The 19,656-nt window shown below is 49.7% G+C and overlaps 1 protein-coding gene across 14 annotated transcripts; it reads left to right on the forward strand.

The window, feature by feature from the left end:
• Positions 1–2,644: 2,644 nt before the first annotated feature.
• NPR2 (natriuretic peptide receptor 2) lies at positions 2,645–19,653 on the forward strand. Of its 14 annotated transcripts, none has more exons than XM_045882659.3 (22): positions 2,647–4,137; positions 4,946–5,151; positions 10,312–10,425; positions 10,730–10,865; positions 11,105–11,199; positions 11,402–11,552; positions 11,777–11,861; positions 12,326–12,455; positions 12,618–12,692; positions 12,901–12,978; positions 13,204–13,308; positions 13,406–13,477; positions 15,334–15,493; positions 15,658–15,813; positions 15,892–16,060; positions 16,220–16,366; positions 16,841–16,964; positions 17,156–17,224; positions 18,473–18,647; positions 18,719–18,817; positions 19,091–19,182; positions 19,313–19,653. In XM_045882659.3, the coding sequence occupies exons 1-22, from the start codon at positions 3,471–3,473 to the stop codon at positions 19,376–19,378; spliced, it is 3,171 nt and encodes a 1,056-aa protein (XP_045738615.1). In that variant the 5' UTR covers positions 2,647–3,470; the 3' UTR covers positions 19,379–19,653. The 14 variants fall into 14 exon arrangements, 12 of the variants coding, with proteins under 12 accessions (XP_054365260.1, XP_064435496.1, XP_064435495.1 ...); XM_045882661.3 differs by having other exon boundaries at positions 2,648–4,137; positions 11,420–11,552; XM_045882662.3 differs by having other exon boundaries at positions 2,648–4,137; positions 11,420–11,552; positions 12,335–12,455.
• The last annotated feature ends 3 nt before the right edge of the window (positions 19,654–19,656 follow it).

Here is a 19,656-nt window from a genome sequence, read left to right on the forward strand (position 1 = left end):
ATTACAGTGGGGTCACCAAATATTACAGCCAAAATCTTTTTGTCCACATCAATGAGAGCAGTGATCACTTAGATAATGGGAACTTAGATAATGGGAATATATAGGTAACCAAAGTTCTCATTTATATAATATTTTCAGCCTATCCTCAAAAATGAAAAAACAAAAACCTTTCACTGGATGTTAATAAGAAGCTGCATTAAGCAATTAACTTTTATTTCCCTGCCCTTTCCCACTTTCTAGTATTAGTGGCCAGTTGGAAAGAAGAGGGCAAGATGATTGAAAGTTTAATCCCTAACATAATCAAGAGTTGTTCTTAATATTCAGAATAATGACCTATCATGTACTTGAACTTGTGTGGGAATCTAGGCAACAGAGGTGTTGGTGCTCACTAGGGTCTGCAGGTGTTCCAGAGAGACTTGTCTGGGTCTTTGGTGGCCATTATCCTAAAAGCATGGCTTCATACCGTAAGTTCATGAGTTAGCACAGTATCTATACAGAGCCCCACCTTAGAGAATATCTATATAGAGCCTTGCCTGGATTCCAGTCTCTGCTATTAAAAAGCCATGTAGGGTTGGGGGAGGAGTGGTTTCCCTCTCTGGGACTTAGTTTTCTGTTAACTTTTTTTTTTTTTTTAGTAGGTTCTATGGCCAACCTGGGGCTTGAACTCATAACTCCTAGATCGAGAGTCACATGCTCTACCAATTGAGCCAGCCTGGGATCCCAGTTTTCAGTTATCTTTAAATAAGGGAATTGAACGATGTATTTTTTTTTAAAGATTTTATTTTATTTATTTGACAGAGAGAGACACAGCGAGAGAGGGAACACAAGCGGGGGGAGTGGGAGAGGGAGAAGCAGACTCCCCACAGATCAGGGAGCCCGATGCGGGGTTCGATCCCAGGACCCTGGGATCATGACCTGAGCCGAAGGCAGTCGCTTAACCAACTGAGCCACCCAGGCGCCCTTGAACGATGTATTTATAAGACTCCTCCTAGCCCTGAAATTCAGTGATTCTGGCAAAGATTGTTTTATAGATTTGCTTCTCTTATTAAGCTGTGTATAGTTGCTTAAAACATATTTGGTTGATGTGATCTGAAGTTAGAACCTTGTCTTTTTCAGGTTGTCCCATCACCCTTTTGACTGTTTTGTCCTTCTCTTCCTTGCTCAGATAAGATGAAATTCCTTTTACTAACAGTGTCAGGAGCTGGAATTGGAGTTATCATCCCTCTGTGTTAAAGAAGTCCTAAGGCTTCCATTTCTACTGCACTTGGGGCAAGTTGTTGCTGGGGGCTTGCCTTTGGCCTCTGTGCCCCATGGATTCCAACTACGTGCTCCTCCAAGGTAAGGGCTGTGTTATTCAGCTTTTCTTGTATTCATCCCTACAACTTGTGCAAGTCAGCCAGTGTTCAATAAAGAAATAATCACACCTAAGAATAAAATGTCATTGTCCTTAATTTCCCCCCCAAACCACTAGGTGTCGCCTTCATCTCAGAGAAACTAGGCCCCTCCTCTCTCCCTGCACACCTACACCCCTCCCTCTACTTTTGGAGCTCTCAGCTTCTTGGCACTGTGATTTCTGGAGGAGAGGCTTGAAGGGGGGAGACAAACTGTGGCGCTCAGGAGGGGGAGGAGAATGGATTTATATGCATCTCCTTTATGACCGTTTGAGAGAAACTCCCCAAGGTCCCATAGCAGTCCCTCCCAGCAACCATGATATCATCCCTCATAAGCTGTTCTCAGGATCAGATTGGCATGCCAGATATGGGGTATCTGGGGAGAGCCTTCTAGGTTGGAGGCTTGGGAGCTGGGTGGAACCCAAGGGGGATACAACGGGCTTCCATTGCCAGGGGGGAATGTTCTGCTTAGTCAGTCCATGAGCTGTTATCAGGTGCAAGCCTGGGCTGGGCAGGGAGACAAAAGAGGAGAGGCTGTTCCTGGCCTGGGTCCCTGGAGCAGATGGTGTGGTAGAGGCCTAGCAGGCTATGGAGGGCCTCTGAGGACTTGGGAGCCTACAGAAGGGAGCATGGGGAAGGAAGAGGGAGGTTGGAGAGTTGAGTTCTAAGGAAGAAGGAGACCCACCCGTGGACTTTGTAAGGACTCAGGAAAAATCAGTCATCGGAGTCCCTTGGTCCCGGAGGGGTCAATCTTCCAGGTAGCAGGCATGTCTTCCTGGTGAGGGAGTGAGAGGTTCCTGCAATGGGAAGTGTGCTATGGTTTACTAGGTGGAGGACTAGTGAGGATACCAAATATGTGGGGATTCCTGACTGCTTCCTGGAGACTGGAGTGTTGGAGGGACTCAGGGGAGTAGAGAGGGGACCCTAAGAACAACGGGATACGCGAGTGGGGAGAAGTTCTGGGCTCGTGGCACTGTGCAAGATGGGCAGAGAGTGGTGGAGTGGGCCAGGGGCTTGGGGGAGATAGGGGTAGGCCCTTAAAGTGAGAGGACGCCCAGGAACCCCGCCGGCCTGAGAGGCCCTTGCGCGGAGCCCCCGAGTTGTCACTGGGTGGGTAGGAGACCTGGGACGTCCCTGGGCGCCAGGCAAGGGGGTGGGGGGAGACAGCAGGCGCCGGAGGGTGGGGCCGGAGGGGGAGGAGGAGGGGCCGCGGGGGCGGGGAAGGCGCGGGGCGGGGGCGGGCGCGGGCGGCCTGCCCGGGGAGTCACACTCGGCCGCCGCCGCCGGCGCAGCGAGCGGAGACGGGCCCGGCCGCGGCGACCTGACCTGGACGAGCGGCGCGCCTGGGGGCCCAGGCGGGGGGCGGGAGGAAGCGCCGGGCAGCGCCGGCCGCGCGGGCCCAGGAGGAGCGGAGCAGAGAGGAGCTGGGACACGGGCGGGGCCGCCGCAGCTCCGGATGGGACCAGCGCCCTGGGCCCGTTAGTCCAAGCAGGAGCTTCAGGAGAAGCCTTCACAGGGAGATTCACCCCTGCCTTTCCCTCTCCTCCGGCCCAGGCCTCGCTTCGCTCCCCGCCCGCCCATGGTCCCAGTCCTTCCGCGGCGCGGGCCCCCTCCCACCTTACCCCCTTGGTCCTCCTTTTTGCGGCTCTCAGCCCTCCTAGTCCCTTCAGCGGCGAGGTGCCCCCGGGCCTTTTCTTTGTACCAGCCTCCCCCCCACCCCCACCCCATCCCAGCCTCGGATCCCCCTTTCCTCCTCAGCTTTATCAGGCTCCTTCACCTCTCACTGTCCCCATCCCAGGCGCAGGCCCCCTTGGTGCCTCCCTTTTCCTGCCACCCTACTCAGCCCTCAGTCCTTGCCCCAGGCTGGTAGACCCACCCCCTGCCTCTACCGCTGGGGCTTCCTCCCATCGCCTCCTCTCCCGTCCCCACCACTCTCTGTACCCCAGCCTACCTAGCTGCTCCGCACTTCCCTTCCTAGCCATCTTCCCCCCAGGTTCCAGGCTGGGTGGTGCTCGTGCCTCCCCCGGAGGCCAGAGTGGCGCCGGGGCCTGGGGGTGGCGGGGCTGCTGCTTTCTCCCCATGGCACTGCCATCACTGCTGCTGGTGGTGGCGGCCCTGGCAGGTGGGGTGCGTCCTCCCGGGGCGCGGAACCTGACACTGGCGGTGGTGCTGCCAGAACACAACCTGAGCTACGCCTGGGCCTGGCCCCGGGTGGGTCCTGCCGTGGCCCTGGCGGTGGAGGCGCTGGGCCGGGCACTGCCCGTGGACCTCCGGTTTGTCAGCTCCGAACTAGATGGCGCCTGCTCTGAGTACCTGGCACCGCTGCGCGCCGTGGACCTCAAGCTGTACCATGACCCCGATCTTCTGTTGGGCCCCGGTTGCGTGTACCCTGCTGCCTCCGTGGCCCGCTTTGCCTCACACTGGCGTCTTCCCCTGCTGACTGCGGGTGCCGTGGCGTCTGGTTTCGCAGCTAAGAGTGAGCATTATCGTACCCTGGTGCGCACTGGCCCCTCTGCTCCCAAGCTGGGGGAGTTTGTGGTGACCCTACATGGGCACTTCAACTGGACTGCCCGCGCTGCCTTGCTGTATCTGGACGCTCGCACAGATGACCGGCCTCACTACTTCACCATCGAGGGCGTCTTTGAGGCCCTGCAGGGCAGCAACCTCAGTGTGCAGCACCAGGTGTATGCCCGTGAGCCGGGGGGCCCTGAGCAGGCCACCCACTTCATCCGGGCCAACGGGCGCAGTGAGTGTGGCCCAGGCTATCTTAGGGTCAGGGGGAGGAGGGTCGCCGCATCCCTGGAGCTCAGCCCTGGGAGATAAATGGTGGATGGACGTGGTGGTTGGGGTCAAGAGGCACCTGTGGACAGAGCACCTGTGACGAAGGTGAGGGCGTTGTATTAGGGGAGCCCGCGGATGGCACAGGCAGATGGAAACCAGGGATGAGATTTCAGGTAGAATGAGAAGCGAATCCTGTGTCAGGGAAGAATGTGGGATTGGGCAGAAATTGAATTTGGGGAGCAATATGAAACGAGTGCCCTGGCGTAGTGAATGTGTATCCATCTGTGAGCAGAGACTTCTTAGACTGGGGCACCAAGAGCCCTTGGTCGCAGAAAAATCGTGAGGACTCCATAAATGAACTTTCGGGTTCAGCAGATTTGTTTGGGAAAGACGGGGTAAAGCTGACACTGAGAGAAATTCTGAGTAGTCAGTGCCTTTGAGCCTAGGGAAAGGCAGGGCAGAGTGGGGCAGTGAGGAGGGCTGGGTGGGGGGCAACAAGCAGAGCTCTGGGAAGAGGAGGGGCTTAAAGCTGATAGCTCCCTTCCTCTGGGGTCTGGAGTCAGACTCTGACCTCTGCCAGATGGTCCATAAGGCCCCAGGGTACTTACGACATAGACTCCAAGGGGGAGGGATGGGGAGCATATGTTGGGTGGTTGATAGGTTAGGGCACTCTCTTCCTTGCTAAAGATGGAAATGCAGATGGTTCAGAGAGGAGGCTGTGTGGGGACCGGATCCTTTCTCAGAATGCCCCTCTGTCTTGTACCTGTTCCCAGTCGTGTATATCTGTGGCCCTCTGGAGATGCTGCATGAGATCCTTCTTCAGGCCCAGAGGGAGAACCTGACCAATGGGGATTATGTCTTCTTTTACCTGGACGTCTTTGGGGAGAGTCTCCGTGCCAGCCCCACACGCTCAACAGGCCGGCCCTGGCAAGACAATCGCACCCGGGAACAGGCCCAGGCCCTCAGAGAGGCCTTTCAGGTATCAGTTGAGCCAAACTTGGAGGAGGGGGAAGAGGAGCTTCTTTGAAGATTCTCTTTCTCTCATAAGACCCACAGAAACCCCGGGAACAGGGCAGGAATTATGAGCTACACGGAGGGAAACGAACAGAGGCTTTTTGAGTTTCATATCGTTCTTTCTTACTTCTCCACTTTTGTGACTGTCCTGAGTGTCAGCGCTACCTCCCAAGATCCTGGAACACCCTCCTAAAGTCCCATTAGTAGACTATACTGTGAGGGAGAAAAGTTCTAGGAAAGACCTGGTCCCAGACCCCGAGAGGACTTCCATCCTTTCTGGATAAGCGAGGCATGATTGTGGTGCAGTTAACTACAAGTCTGCGAAAGAAAATGATTATGTGTCCTGGAACAGATACTAAGAACTTCAGGGGGTTCAGAGGAGGGAGAATCAATGTCAGCTGGGTTTAGGAAAGCCTTTTTATAAAGGAATAAGAATCTGTTGTGACTTGAAAGGTAGATGTCATATTCCTAGTCTGAATGGGAGACAGGATCCAGGCAGCCTGAGCAAAGAGAAAAAGATAGGAATGGGCATATTTGGGGGACCAAGAAGATACTGACCTGCCAAGAAAGAAGGGTTGGCTTGAGGCAGATATAGGAAATAATGTTGCAGAGGTATAATCAAATTAAGGAGAGCTCTGAACCTAAGATTAAGGTACTTGGACTTGAATGTGAGGTCCTTGAGATTTTTTTGCAAAGAGAAATACAGAGACAGAATTCAGGTTGGATTAGGAGAGGAGTACTTGGGTCTCGAATGGGGTGAGGTGATGTGGGCTCCCATGCCAGTGGCAGTGGTAGGAATGCAAAGAAATGAATTTACGAAATAATTTGTAGGGGTAATTGACATGACTCTGTTCATTTCACTCCTCTGCTCAAAACTGTCAATGACTTACTTTCTACAGAATAAAGTCCTGACTCCTTATCATGACATTTCAGACCTTCTACGGTCTGTGTTCAGCTCAGTTTTTCAGTCTTGCCTCCTGGTGCCCCTCATACCCTGTACTCCAGCCAACCAGACCTCTCTCAGTTCCCCAACCCCTGGGCCTCCCCGTCCTCTTGCCTTTGTGCTCTTTGCTCCTTTTTTTCTGGAACGCTCTTCCTTCCTCGTCCCAAATCTCTGCCTATTCAAATCACACCCATGAACTGTTCCCTGATTCTCTCACCAATTTTTCACTAATTTATGTATATGTGTTTCTTTCTTTCTTTCTTTTTTTTAAGATTTTATTTATTTGACAGAGAGAGACACAGCGAGAGAGGGAACACAAGCAGGGGAAGTGGGAGAGGGAGAAGCAGGCTTCCCGCTGAGCAGGGAGCCCGACGCGGGGCTCGATCCCGGGACCCTGGGATCATGACCTGAGCCAAAGGCAGCCGCTTAACAACTGAGCCACCCAGGCGCCCCTATATGTGTTTCTTATTTATTTATCCATATCTCTCCTTTTCCTGAAAAGGATTTGAGGTGGCCTATGGGATAACTTTAAGGTCTTTTCTTTTTTTCTTTTTTTTTTTTTTAAAGATTTTATTTATTTATTTGACAGAGATAGTGAGAGCAGGAACACAAGCAGGGGGAGTGGGTGAGGGAGAAGCAGGCTTCCCGCTGAGCAGGGAGCCCGATGCGGGGCTCGATCCCAGGACCCTGAGATCATGACCTGAGCCGAAGGCAGACGCTTAATGACTGAGCCACCCAGGTGCCCAACTTTAAGGTCTTTTCACCTGGGATTCTTTGAGTCTGAAATTCAGTAGATGTGTATAAGGGCTGGACTTTGGTGGTCATCATCTCCAGTGAGTAAAGTTTTATGTGGCTGTCATTATATATTTGGTTGTATCTGACTGTGAATGACATGTCTGGGTCTGAGTCCGTGACTGTCACACTTGAACATGGGCAGTGGCAGGACAGGTTTCGTTTATGCTGTAACTTTTGCCTGAAACGACCTTCTCACCTTTGTCTGTCTGGATAATGTGTGCGTATTCTCTAAGACTCAGATGAGTTATTTTCCCTTTGAGGAAACAATCCTCGAATCCCCAGGTTGGACTGAATTTCCTGTTCTTGTGCTTAACTCTGTCTCCTGTAGAATTTACCACATTATTCGGTCAATATTTGATTCATTTGAAGATTGACTCATTCTATTAGTATCTATCGAGTACCTCTTATGTCCCGGTCACTCTGCTAGGTTCTGGTATACAGTGGAGAACGTAACAGATGTAGTCCTTGCCTGGAACTTACATTTAATAGGGTGGACAGACACTTAATAAGCAAATAAATACAAACATAGAGCAACTTGCGATGAGTGTTACTTAAAAAACCCACAAAAACGAAGATCAAAACAAAACCAAGGCCTCTCATGTGAAGGGAATAACGAGGGAATTGTACTTTAGCTAGTGTGGTCGAGGAAGATCTCTATGGGCTCCTAAATGGGATGACTCCAGAGCCTTTTGGGCTGTATTTTTTTTGGTGGAAGGAATACCTTTCTTTCTCATCTGGGAATTCCTACCAGTCAAGGGGCCCCAGCACTTCAGGTGGGGGAAATGAGATCTAGTCAGCTGACAGTTAGATAAATTAATTCTCAGTTTTCACACTCACTACAGGAATTATTCAGATAGAAAAACATAGGGAGATTTTGCTGGGACACAAGAGAAGGGGGGAATCAGCAATCAAGAATATGCTGAGGGGGGAATCAAGGCTTTGGGGTGGGGTGAAGGTAAGGGGGTAACGAGGTGTTCTCTGGAAAAGCTACTTATCCTGTTCCAATGCTGGAGCAGGGCAGGGGGTGAGGGAAGGTGGGTGGTCAGCTACAACCAAGGGTGAAAGAGCAGAGAGCCCTTACCCCAGAGATACCTGGCCTACTGGGGGGAGAGGGCTCTGAAATTAAGTATATTGATATGACTTTTCTCTCATTAAGCCATAGCTGCGTGATCATGCTCAGTTTTGTATTCTACGTGCCTAGCATGGACTTACTAAACTGCATTAAGGTGCGTGTTGGGGAGAAGTGGGGAGAGGACTAGGAATTCATTTACCGAGGAGTAGGGCTAGCAGGTACCGTAAACCAAGGTGATCAACCAGGATAGGGAAGAATAAGTGGATACAATAGAACTAAGTAAGCAAACGATGGCTAAACACGTTTTTGGCAGCCTTTGCTTGTTTTTCTTCTCACCTGGGGTCCACTGTGAAAAGGGCCATCATTACTTACCTTTACCTTCTTCTCTCTATGTAGCCCTGAGCAAGCACAGAAATTCTTTGGAGGTTCTTCTTTTTTCTTTTCTTTTCCTTTTTTTACATAGCTAGTAACCACAGCAAAAACAGTCTAGCATAGCAGTTTTCAAAATGTGGTCTTGGAACCCTGGGGGCCTCTGAAATCCTTTCAGAAGGACCGTGAGGTCAAAACTATTTAAAACATAATACTAAGATGTTTATTTGCCTCCTCACTCTTATCCCTCCGCGATTGTACAGTGGAGTTTTCCAGAGGCTACATGACATGTGATGCTCTTGTCAGCCTGGCAGCTGGAGAAGGTGTACTTGTGTATTCTTGTGTTCTAAATATTTGTCAGTTTTAATTTCTAAAATGTAAATATTGATAGATATAATCCGTGTAATCAAAAGCTCTTTGTGGTCCTCAGTAATTTTTAGTAGTGTAAAGGGGGTCATGAAATCAAAAAGTTTGAGAACTGCTAGGCTAGCAAACAGAGAAGCCTAGAGAATTATGAAGTGTCTAAAAAGCATTAAAAACCTGTTACCAGCCTTTATATTGAGATATAAATTGTGTTAAGCACGATCTTTTTGAGCTCTTTTACTGATTTTTTAACATTGTCAGCAATATCCTACCCTTCTATTTTTCTTTTATTCTTGAAATAGGTGTTACTGAACAAACCCTTCCAACCCCATCCTCAGCCCCCTTCTCCTTTTAAATTTTACCTGAGGGTGGGAGAGTATTACAAGCGCGTGATCAAGGACCCAAATGCTCCAGAAAGAATAATTACATTATGAAGCAAACGCTAGTCTAATGTAATGACTACATATTAGAGATTAACTTTATTATTTCCTACCTAGAATGAGTTAATACAAAGTAAATCACATATATGTGATTTATCTAGTATCTCCATGTCCATACGTACTTTCAGTGACAGGAATGAACAAAACTGGTAGAAGTGAGTAGATTTTAATCTATCATTTCACAAAATGCATTGATCTGAATGAAGTCTTGCCCTGAAGTTGCGACGCCAGTTTCCCATCCAAGGCAAAGGCTGGTCTCAGTCACTGTGCAGGCCTGAGGTGTAGACAGAGGCCAATATGTCCATCAGCAAAGCAAGGGGAAATGTGTGAGGTCAGTAGGCGCCAGGAGGGCATCGCAGAGAGAGACAAAGATGTGCTGACCCAAGGCCAGTGATGTGGGCCTGGCTGAGATCACGTGTGTCATTTGCGTAGCTATGAAATGTGTGTGGGCATGTGTCTATGTGTTTTCTCTGTGACACGTGTCTATTACTTAGTGACGTATAGGACCATGCCCGTATGCAGGACAGTGCTGCTTAGGGTGGGTATTCCACACACGTTCAGTGAATGGGCCCCACAACTTTTCACTGATGGACTCATTGTCTCCAAGTGTTTCCCTCAGGTGTCCTGAAATCTGTTTAATTCACTGGGTGGAGGCACTGTGTCCAAGTGGCCCAGAGGAAAATATCAATACTTTACTGATCACCTTAACAGTAATTAACACCTCAGAGAGGAGCTGTTGATCCATGTTGTCCTTGATAGTGAGTATGTCCCCAGAAAGGATGGGACAGAGCAGCTGTGAGTGCCGTGGCCGCCTGGAAGGGGGAGGGGGCAGGGAAGACAAGGGCACAGGTTTGGGGGATGGAGCTGATCTCTCTATTTCCCAGGCTCCGCCTTCCCAGAACCGTGCCCTTTTCATGGCGGGTGCCACTCCCCTCTTCCCAGATGTAGTAAACGTGCACCGCACGGACCCCTCACACACACAGGTGCACGCACAACACAGAGCTTAGTGTCCTTTCAGCCTTCAGACTCATCTGTGTATATTTTGTATCATGAGTATTTCACCGAGCTTCCCTGTCCTGCTTCCTCTCTTGCCCAACGCCTATCTTGAATCCTGTTCACTCTCCCCATGTGCTGTTGGTGCAGGCAGTATTGGTGATCACTTACCGAGAACCCCCAAATCCCGAGTATCAGGAATTCCAGAATCGTCTGCTGATAAGAGCCCGGGAAGATTTTGGTGTGGAGCTGGCCCCCTCCCTGGTAAGTAGATCTCTCTTTCCTGAGAGTCGGGCCAGGCTTTGAGGAAAGGCTCTTCTCCCTAACTCAGCATCAAGCCTTGGCCTCGGAGCCAGCCCAATTTGGGGACTGTCTGCTGTCATCCAGGCTTTTTCCTTCTGCTCTTCTGTCCAATGGAAGTAGGGATGGCATATTAGGAATGACAGGAGGGAAGGAAGCAAACCAGAAGAGAGAGAAGAGGTAGAAGGAGACCCCAGAGACGGGAAAGGGGGCTGGGGAGGGGCCTGGCAGGACATTTGGAGACCCCTACTGAAGTTGCCACCCCTAGATGAACCTCATTGCTGGCTGCTTCTACGATGGGATCCTGCTGTATGCTGAAGTCCTGAACGAGACAATCCAGGAGGGAGGCACCCGGGAAGACGGACTTCGAATTGTGGAGAAGATGCAGGGACGAAGATACCATGGTAATGGAGAGGGTCAGGCAGGGGCCAGAGCGCTGCTGATGGGCCTGCGAGCGGAGTAGGCAGAAGAAAATACAGATGCCAGGGGCAGAGGAAGAGTTAGGAGGGGTCAGAGAACATGGTGGAGGTGGACGTGTATTAAGAACAGGGGCAGGAGGGATCTGAGGTAATCGGAGGAATCGGGGCACAGGAGAGGGGCCGAGGGTAGATCTCAAAGTAAGGGCTGCTCTTTTCTATCTTAGGTGTAACTGGACTGGTTGTTATGGACAAGAACAATGACCGAGAGACTGACTTTGTCCTGTGGGCCATGGGAGACCTGGATTCTGGGGACTTCCAGGTAATGGGGGAGGAGGCAGGGAGGAGACTGTGGGCCCTGAATATCCAGCTTTCAAGGGTTTGGTGGGGCAGAATCAAAGGTACTAGAGGCAGGGACTTATTTGCTGGACCTCTATCCTGGGTGGGTGGTAGGCTGGGGAGAAAAGCAGCCAAATAGCGGGGGTCTGGGGGAGAGGCTGGTGGGAGCAGGCCCGCGGGCCCAGTTTTCTCCTTCCTCACAGCCTGCAGCCCACTACTCAGGAGCTGAGAAGCAGATTTGGTGGACAGGACGGCCTATTCCCTGGGTGAAGGGGGCGCCCCCCTTGGACAATCCCCCCTGTGCCTTTGACTTGGACGACCCATCCTGTGATAAAAGTGGGTGTGTGCGGGGGCTGGGAGTCACCCTTCCTCCCCTAACTTCCATCCTTTCATCTCCTCTCCCTGACTCCCCACCCTTAGCTCTGTTTCCTCCTCTACTTGCAGACCCCCTCCTCACTCCTTTCCCTCAAGATATCTGTCTGCTCCCTGCACCCTGAGCACTGCCCCCTCCCGGTCCACAACTCCACACAGTCTTTCTCAGGGTCCCCTCTCTCCTTCAGCTCCACTTTCAACTCTGGCCATTGTGGCACTGGGAACAGGAATCACCTTCATCATGTTTGGTGTTTCCAGCTTCCTCATTTTCCGGTGAGTCCTGGGCTTCCCACTGACCTACCCCCTTCCCTCCCACCGCTCAGGCCTTCTGGAGGTTAGCGGGATTCTTAGTTTGATGGTTGTCTCTTAGGCCTAACACCTTCCTCTCTAGCCTTTCTCGTTAAGCTTTTAGCCTAGGTGTAGTTTTCCCACTTTTGGTCCAAGCCTGGGTGTCCTAACGACAGGTTTCACGTGGGGTCTTCTAAGGGCAAAGGTGAATTTTCCATGAATGCTACCATTTTAAGAAAGAACTTTTGCCTTCAGCCTCTGTGTTTTCAAATGAGCACAGGGCACATATCCCACGTGTAGAGAATGCATCCTCCTCAGGCAGTCCTGCACCGAGTCCCACCTCGAGTGTAATGGTTGCAGCTTCTGGCGCTGCAGGGAAGCCCCCCGCAACCCCACTGTTGGCTCCCGGGGTGGTAGGATCGGGCTTGCCAGTCAACTGAGGTGTGCAGTCCTTACAGAAAGCTGATGCTGGAGAAGGAGCTGGCTAGCATGTTGTGGCGCATTCGCTGGGAAGAACTGCAATTTGGCAATTCAGAACGATATCATAAAGGTGCAGGCAGTCGCCTCACACTGTCGCTGGTGAGCTCTGGTCTCAGCTGTCCCTCTGCTTCCCTCTGAGTGCCTGTCCTTTCGTGCCCTGGACCTTTCCCAGCACATTGGCTTGTAATGATAGCCCTTGCACTGCCACCATCATCTAATGTTCCTTTCATCCTTCCGCCTCCATGTTGCCCTTGGCCCCAGCGGGGATCCAGTTACGGCTCGCTCATGACAGCCCATGGGAAATACCAGATCTTTGCCAACACCGGTCACTTCAAGGTGAACAGTCATCCGCTTGTTCTGGTCCCCACCATTTCATCCTCTCTCATCCCCATATGTCACCTCTTGCCATGAACCTCTGCCCCTCATAACCTTCCTTTCTGTGTCTAGCTGAGCTCCTGGATGTTCCCATGCTTCTCCAGGATTTCCTAGCACCTGGGAACTCCTGATACTAACTTCCCTTTTCCTCTTTCACTCCCACCATCAGGGAAATGTTGTTGCCATCAAACATGTGAATAAGAAGCGCATTGAGCTGACCCGGCAGGTTCTGTTTGAGCTCAAACACGTATGTAATGTTGTATGGATTAAGGGTGAGGGGTAGATAGGGATGGAGAAGAGGAGAGGGGAATAGTAAAATTGGCTAGGGAGGCAAGGGGCCTATTTATAAGGGATTTTAAGTTGTAGGTACAATTAAGAGAAAGGTCCTGTCATGCAGTGTGTTATTTCTGTATCTGATTTTTAATCTCCTTAAATTCTTTTTTCCTTTCCCACCTTTTGTTGTTGTTCTTAGATGAGAGATGTTCAGTTCAACCATCTCACTCGCTTCATCGGTGCCTGCATTGACCCCCCCAACATTTGCATCGTGACTGAGTATTGTCCTCGGGGGAGTTTACAGGTAAGGGAAAGGTGGAGATTCTAGGGATAGGGCAGATAAGCATGTGATAGCTAGTGGGACTGGAATAGTCCTATAATCTATTCCGTGTCACTACCAGGATATTCTGGAAAATGACAGCATCAACTTGGACTGGATGTTTCGTTATTCCCTCATTAATGACCTTGTTAAGGTGAGTCTTCCCTGCTCTTCCATAAGAGTTCATTTGCTTTAAAATGCCTTTCTTTTTTTTTTTTTTAAGGTTTTATTTATCTATTAGAGAGAGAGTGCACATGTGCACGAACGGGGCGGGGAGGGGCAGAGGGAGAAAGACTTCTCGCTGAGCAGGGAGCCCGATGTGGGGCTCCATCCCAGGACCCTGGGATCACGACCTGAGCTGACGGCAGATGCTTAACTGACCTAGCCACCCAGGCACCCCTAAAATGCCTTTGTTTCTTGATCTTTGCTTTCAATTTCTCCTTCTAGTCCTGTGAAAGTCCTGTTCTCTCCAGTTCCCCTTATTCCTGTGGTTGGGTAATAATGGGTAAAGGGTCTGGAGTTTTTAACTGGGGGAGATTTATCTGCCACAAAGAGTCCTGACAAAGAATTTTTGTCATCCTGCCCTAGATATCTCAGATCTCTCACCATCATCTTTTTTTTTTTTAATCTCTAAGAGTTTATATTAAGATTTCTCAGCAGGAAAAAGATGAATGGGGTCTCCAAACAAACTGAAATTTAAAAAAAGAACATTTACTAGTAAAACTAAGAGAAATGAAGGAAAATTATACTAGACCTTTGGTATCTTCCCATATATTAGTTTTTAGCTATTTTCAGGTGACCCAGTGGTGCATGGATTTGCAGAGGTATGAGTTTGAATCTTGGAAGGATTGGGCAAGTGTTTAGAGCAATTCTTATGGCCAGTGAGCTAGCCTAGTGGATCACTTGTACCACACCTGAAGCTGGCTTTGGTTTTTCTGTTTAATTCTCATGAGGTTATTTAAAAAATTTTGTGTGTGTGTGCGTGAAAATTTGCCATCAAGTGAGAGATAAAATATTAGGTAAAGTTGATGTGGTGGCTGACTGTGATGATAAATATAAGAAAAACAGGACTCTTGAGAGTACCATGATTTGATGGAAAAGTGATTTAGGAAAAAGCCAGAAGCCTAATCCTTTCTGTATTCACAAATTTGGTGATTCCCAAATTTGTTGATATCAAAAGGAATAAAAAGGAGGAGTTCACAGAGACTAGAGTTATGATTTTTTAGGTCCAGAGCTAAATATTTAGACAGAGGTGTTTTGGTTAGCATACAGATCACTGCATCCTTTTTCTGTTCCACCTGAATTGACTGGGGCGGGTGCCCAGGGTTTCATTTTGGGAAGCACCACTCTGCCTTCTTGGGACCTGCCTGATAGTCCCTCATAGGCAAAGGTTTTTCTCTTCTGGCTCTGCATTGGCTTGGCAGCTGTCTCCCATTTTTTCCATTGTCCAGGGCTTTACTAATTTACTATTTTTTCCACTTTCTCTCTGGCCTAGCATTTTCTCTAGTAGATTGCTTTCCTCCTCCATGCTGACTCGCCTGCCTACACATGGCTATATGTTAAAGTTTACAACTGGCTAGTCTTCTTTGGTGCATCTAGGTACTCTTGATACCTGGGTCTCTAGCCATGTCTTCCTAAGTAGTGGCCATACATTTGAGGCCATCATGGATGTCAGACATATCATTTTTGGGGTTCACCCTCATAGTTCTGTTTACTACTCAGAAGACTGACTGCCCTTTCCAGTCCTCCCCTTGTCCCTCCCCTTAAACATTTCTCCTGTCCCTGGTGCCATGGTGCCAATATACTGTTTATGGTACCAAGAAGGGAGGACTCTCCTATTCTGCCTGCTTCTTTGGGTAGGAACTTACTGTAAAGGATGCCTTCCAAAAGTAGCTTATTGTTTTTATGGTCCCGAGATCTTTAGACAGCTAGCTAATGCCCATCTCATGGAGAGGGGGGTAGCTTAAGCCGGATATAATCCAAACCCATGACTTGATCTGTATCCTGCAGGGCATGGCCTTTCTCCATAACAGCATTATTGCATCCCATGGGAGTCTCAAGTCCTCCAACTGTGTGGTGGATAGTCGTTTTGTGCTCAAAATCACAGACTATGGCCTGGCCAGCTTCCGTTCAGCTGCTGAATCCGATGACAGCCACGCCCTCTATGCCAGTGAGGCCTTCCCCCACAACCCCCTTTTATATTTCGCCTCTGGCCTTGATCATTTCCACCTAGGGAGGGTGGGAGAGGGAGATGGAATGACAGTAATATGGGGAGCATTATGGGCTTGGGGATACTCTTTTTGAGGACTTGGCCAGCCTTTTCCCTCTTTTCAGAGAAGCTGTGGACTGCCCCAGAACTGCTTGGTGGGAACCCACTGCCAACCACAGGCATGCAGAAGGCTGATGTCTACAGCTTTGGGATCATCTTACAGGAGATAGCACTTCGCAGTGGCCCTTTCTACTTGGAGGGCCTGGACCTCAGCCCCAAAGGTAAGAGTCAATCTACTGCCCATAGACTCCTCTACCTGGGGGACCCTGTTCTTCATCCAAAGCCTTTATCACCCTCAGAGATTGTCCAAAAGGTCCGAAATGGTCAGCGGCCATATTTCCGGCCAAGCATTGACCGGACCCAACTGAATGAAGAGTTAGTATTGCTGATGGAGCGATGTTGGGCCCAGGAACCAGCTGAGCGGCCAGACTTTGGACAAATTAAGGGCTTCATTCGCCGCTTTAACAAGTGAGAGGGCACTAAGGGGCGAGGGCTCCCCAGGGATAGAAGCCTCATCAGTGTTGGTGGATGAGGTGGGGCTGGTGGGGCCAAGAGGGTGGGTTGGGTAGGAAGTCCTGGGAGTCTTGAGAGTCTGGGAGCAGGTACCATATCCTGGCCTCCCTCCAGGGAGGGCGGCACAAGCATATTGGACAACCTGCTGTTGCGCATGGAGCAGTATGCCAATAACCTGGAGAAGCTGGTGGAGGAGCGCACACAGGCCTATCTGGAGGAGAAGCGCAAGGCTGAAGCTCTGCTCTACCAAATTCTACCCCAGTGAGACTTTGGTCACCTTCCCAAATTTTCCTTTAGTATTCTACTCTATTGGGTTCTCCCAGATCAAGCTCCTGAGAACTCACTTTCCAACTCTTAGAACCCTGTTTTGTTTCACCTTGACACAGTGAGCCTTTCTGGCTATAGACCGTGTGTTTTCATTCTGTCTCCAAATGAGCTATGCTGCCTTCTTCCTGGCTTCCCAACCCTTCCTTTTAGGACACGGCTCTACCGTGCCTTTGCTCTAGCAAGTGGATGTAGAACACTCCCAACTTGAGACATTTAGCCCCCATCCCTAGGGGTCCCCTTGCAACCCCCCACCACTTAAATACTTTACCTTGAGCTAGTCCCAGTCACCTTCCTTCTCTTCTACCCGGCTTAGCTTTCATGTTACAACGCATCTCTGCTCCAGCCATGCACTCCTTGCCTCTCTCCTCCACCCATCCTCTCTCTCTGAGTTTGGCCCTTGCTTCCTAGTTCAGTGGCAGAGCAGTTAAAACGGGGAGAGACTGTACAGGCTGAGGCCTTTGACAGTGTTACCATCTACTTCAGTGACATTGTTGGCTTCACAGCTTTGTCAGCAGAGAGCACCCCCATGCAGGTGAGAACCAGAAGTGAGAAGTAGGGGGTGGGATAGGGATCTGGGGGAGCTTCGTTGGGGCATAGGGAGCCTTGATAGTAGGGGAGATTCATTTGTTCTGGAGTTCCCATATTTTGTTAGGGCTTATGGGTTAAGAATTCTTAGAAAGTTAGGCTCAAGTCTCAGGGGCTCTACTTTCCCATCCTTGTTAGGTGGTGACACTTCTCAATGACCTGTATACCTGCTTTGATGCCATAATTGACAACTTTGACGTCTACAAGGTGAGAGCTGGGGCTACCCTTCTCCTGAGACCACCTTGAAAACCCAGTCTCCCTGAACCCTACATGCCTTACCCCGCTCAATGGTCAGTTTGCCCTCCTGGGGGCCCTTTGTAGACAAATGAGGCTCTGGCACTCTTATTGTATCTTTCAGTCTGATTTCTTGTGAATCTGAGGCTGCCCTAATCAGAACCATTACAGAATTTAGCCCCTATCCGCCACTTTTTGCCTAGGAGTATAAACACAGCCTATCCATTTTTTCTCATCTCTCCATCCCTTCTAGACGTGGAAGAATCATATGGGATGTCGGTACAGAATGATTTATAAGGGTGAGGGACATGCTACCTTGTAAAAGATTTTGTTACGTCATTGAGTTGGCACAGAGTGGGCTTTATTGCACTTCAGAGTAAAAACCATTGGGATTTAGGTGTTGATTTTGTGACTAATTGTGTGGCCTTGGGCAAGTAACTGGAAAGCTCCTTGAGCCTCAGATATTTTACCTGTAAGTTGGGAATAATAGATTTATTGTGGAAAGTGCACATTGCACAGATAATACTATTCCTGTCTCTTTCCTTTGGACTTACTCTACCATGTCTGTTGTTGCTATAACATAGAGCTACCATAAACCCTTTACCAGATTCACCAGTTATTTATATTCACCCCACTTGCTTTATTTAAAAAAAAATCTATGTATCTATGTAATTATTTTCTGGACTATTTGAGAGTAAGTTGCAGGCACGGTGCCCCTTTATCCCTAAACGGTTCGGTGTCTGGTTCCTAAAAATAGGCCATTCTTTTGTATAGCTTCAGCACAATTAACAAAGCCAAGCGGCTGCTTTCTTACCTTGCACAGTTCAGGCTGTCTGAGGCCTAGTTCAGTGGGCCTGCCTGCCCTCCTCACTAGCGTCTGTGCTCTTCAGGTCAGCCCTGTTTTCTTGCTTCCCGTTTCCTGACAGCAGAACCTATTTGTCCATGTGTTGTTGTAGACAGGGTATCCATTCATTCAGCAAATGTTTACTGGGTGTTTGCCAGGTACAGGGGTGGGGTAGGAGGATTTAAAGATTCCCTTAATTGCACCTCTCCCCCCTCCCCCCTCCGCCAATTCTCAGGACCATGGCACTTACTTTCTAGTCAATGTTCTGGCCTCCCAGGCTGTTAGGATGACTCATAGTGGTGTTCAGCTTATCTCCTACGCTTCCCCATTCCCACTGATCCACATAGAGGTGACATTTTCATCCCCATCTCAATCAGGTAGAAACGATTGGAGATGCCTACATGGTGGTGTCTGGCCTCCCAGGCCGAAATGGTCAACGCCATGCCCCAGAAATTGCTCGTATGGCCCTAGCATTACTGGATGCAGTTTCTTCCTTCCGCATCCGCCACCGACCCCATGACCAGCTGAGGCTACGCATAGGGGTCCACACGGGTAAGGCTGACTCTCACTCCAGCCCTTGTGTCTGCTTTTCCCAGGCTTTCCCAACCTGTTTCTTCTCCTAGGGCCCGTCTGTGCTGGGGTTGTTGGCCTGAAGATGCCCCGCTATTGTCTTTTCGGAGACACGGTGAACACTGCTTCCCGCATGGAGTCTAACGGTCAAGGTAAAACATTAGCCCTCAACCCCAGCCTCAGCCTCAATGTGTGTTGTCCTTTTCTTCTTTTCAGAGTTCCTCCAAATCTCTCAATCTGAGAGATCACAGTTCCTGACTGCCCCATCCTTGGACATATTTTGGTTCTAGTGCATGCCCTGGGAAGACTGAGAGCCTCCTGAGGGGTGGTGGTTTGGTAAAGCTCTCTCCGATACCGCCAATTCTTCTATTGTCTTTTCTTTGATTCATCTTCCCACCATCCCTGCAACCTCATCCCACCCCCAGCCCTGAAGATCCATGTCTCCTCTACCACCAAGGATGCCCTGGATGAGCTAGGATGCTTCCAGCTAGAGCTTCGGGGGGATGTGGAGATGAAGGTGATGGCAGGCCATGGGGAGGGGTCATGGAAAGGGAGGATGAAAGCAATTATGGGGACCATGGGGAAAAGAGAGAGATAAAGAGAATAACATCAAAGAATTTGAATTATCTTCACTCCCCCACTTCTAGGGAAAAGGAAAGATGCGAACTTACTGGCTCCTAGGAGAGCAGAAAGTACCCCCTGGACTCCTGTAAACCCTACTTCTTCCCAAATCAGACAGTCTCCTGCTGCTGGGACCTGGGTGGGTAGTGGTCACCATCTCTCCACACACCAGAAATGGACATTGTCGTGTAAGATGGAAACCAACGTGCACAAAAACCCGACCTTATATGGAAATTGTTGCTCTTTGCAGCTCAGCCTTGTACATATACCTGCTTCGCTCTGGCCTGGTCCCCTTCTTCCTTATCTTCTGTAAATATCTGTATCTAAACCAGAATATTTTGGCCAAATATAAAACAACAAAAAATTTCAT

Source organism: Mirounga angustirostris, unplaced genomic scaffold (genome assembly GCF_029215605.1).
Source record: "Mirounga angustirostris isolate CCGP_5_RB_7025 unplaced genomic scaffold, mMirAng1.0.hap1 SCAF_15, whole genome shotgun sequence".
Taxonomy (NCBI): domain Eukaryota; kingdom Metazoa; phylum Chordata; class Mammalia; order Carnivora; family Phocidae; genus Mirounga; species Mirounga angustirostris.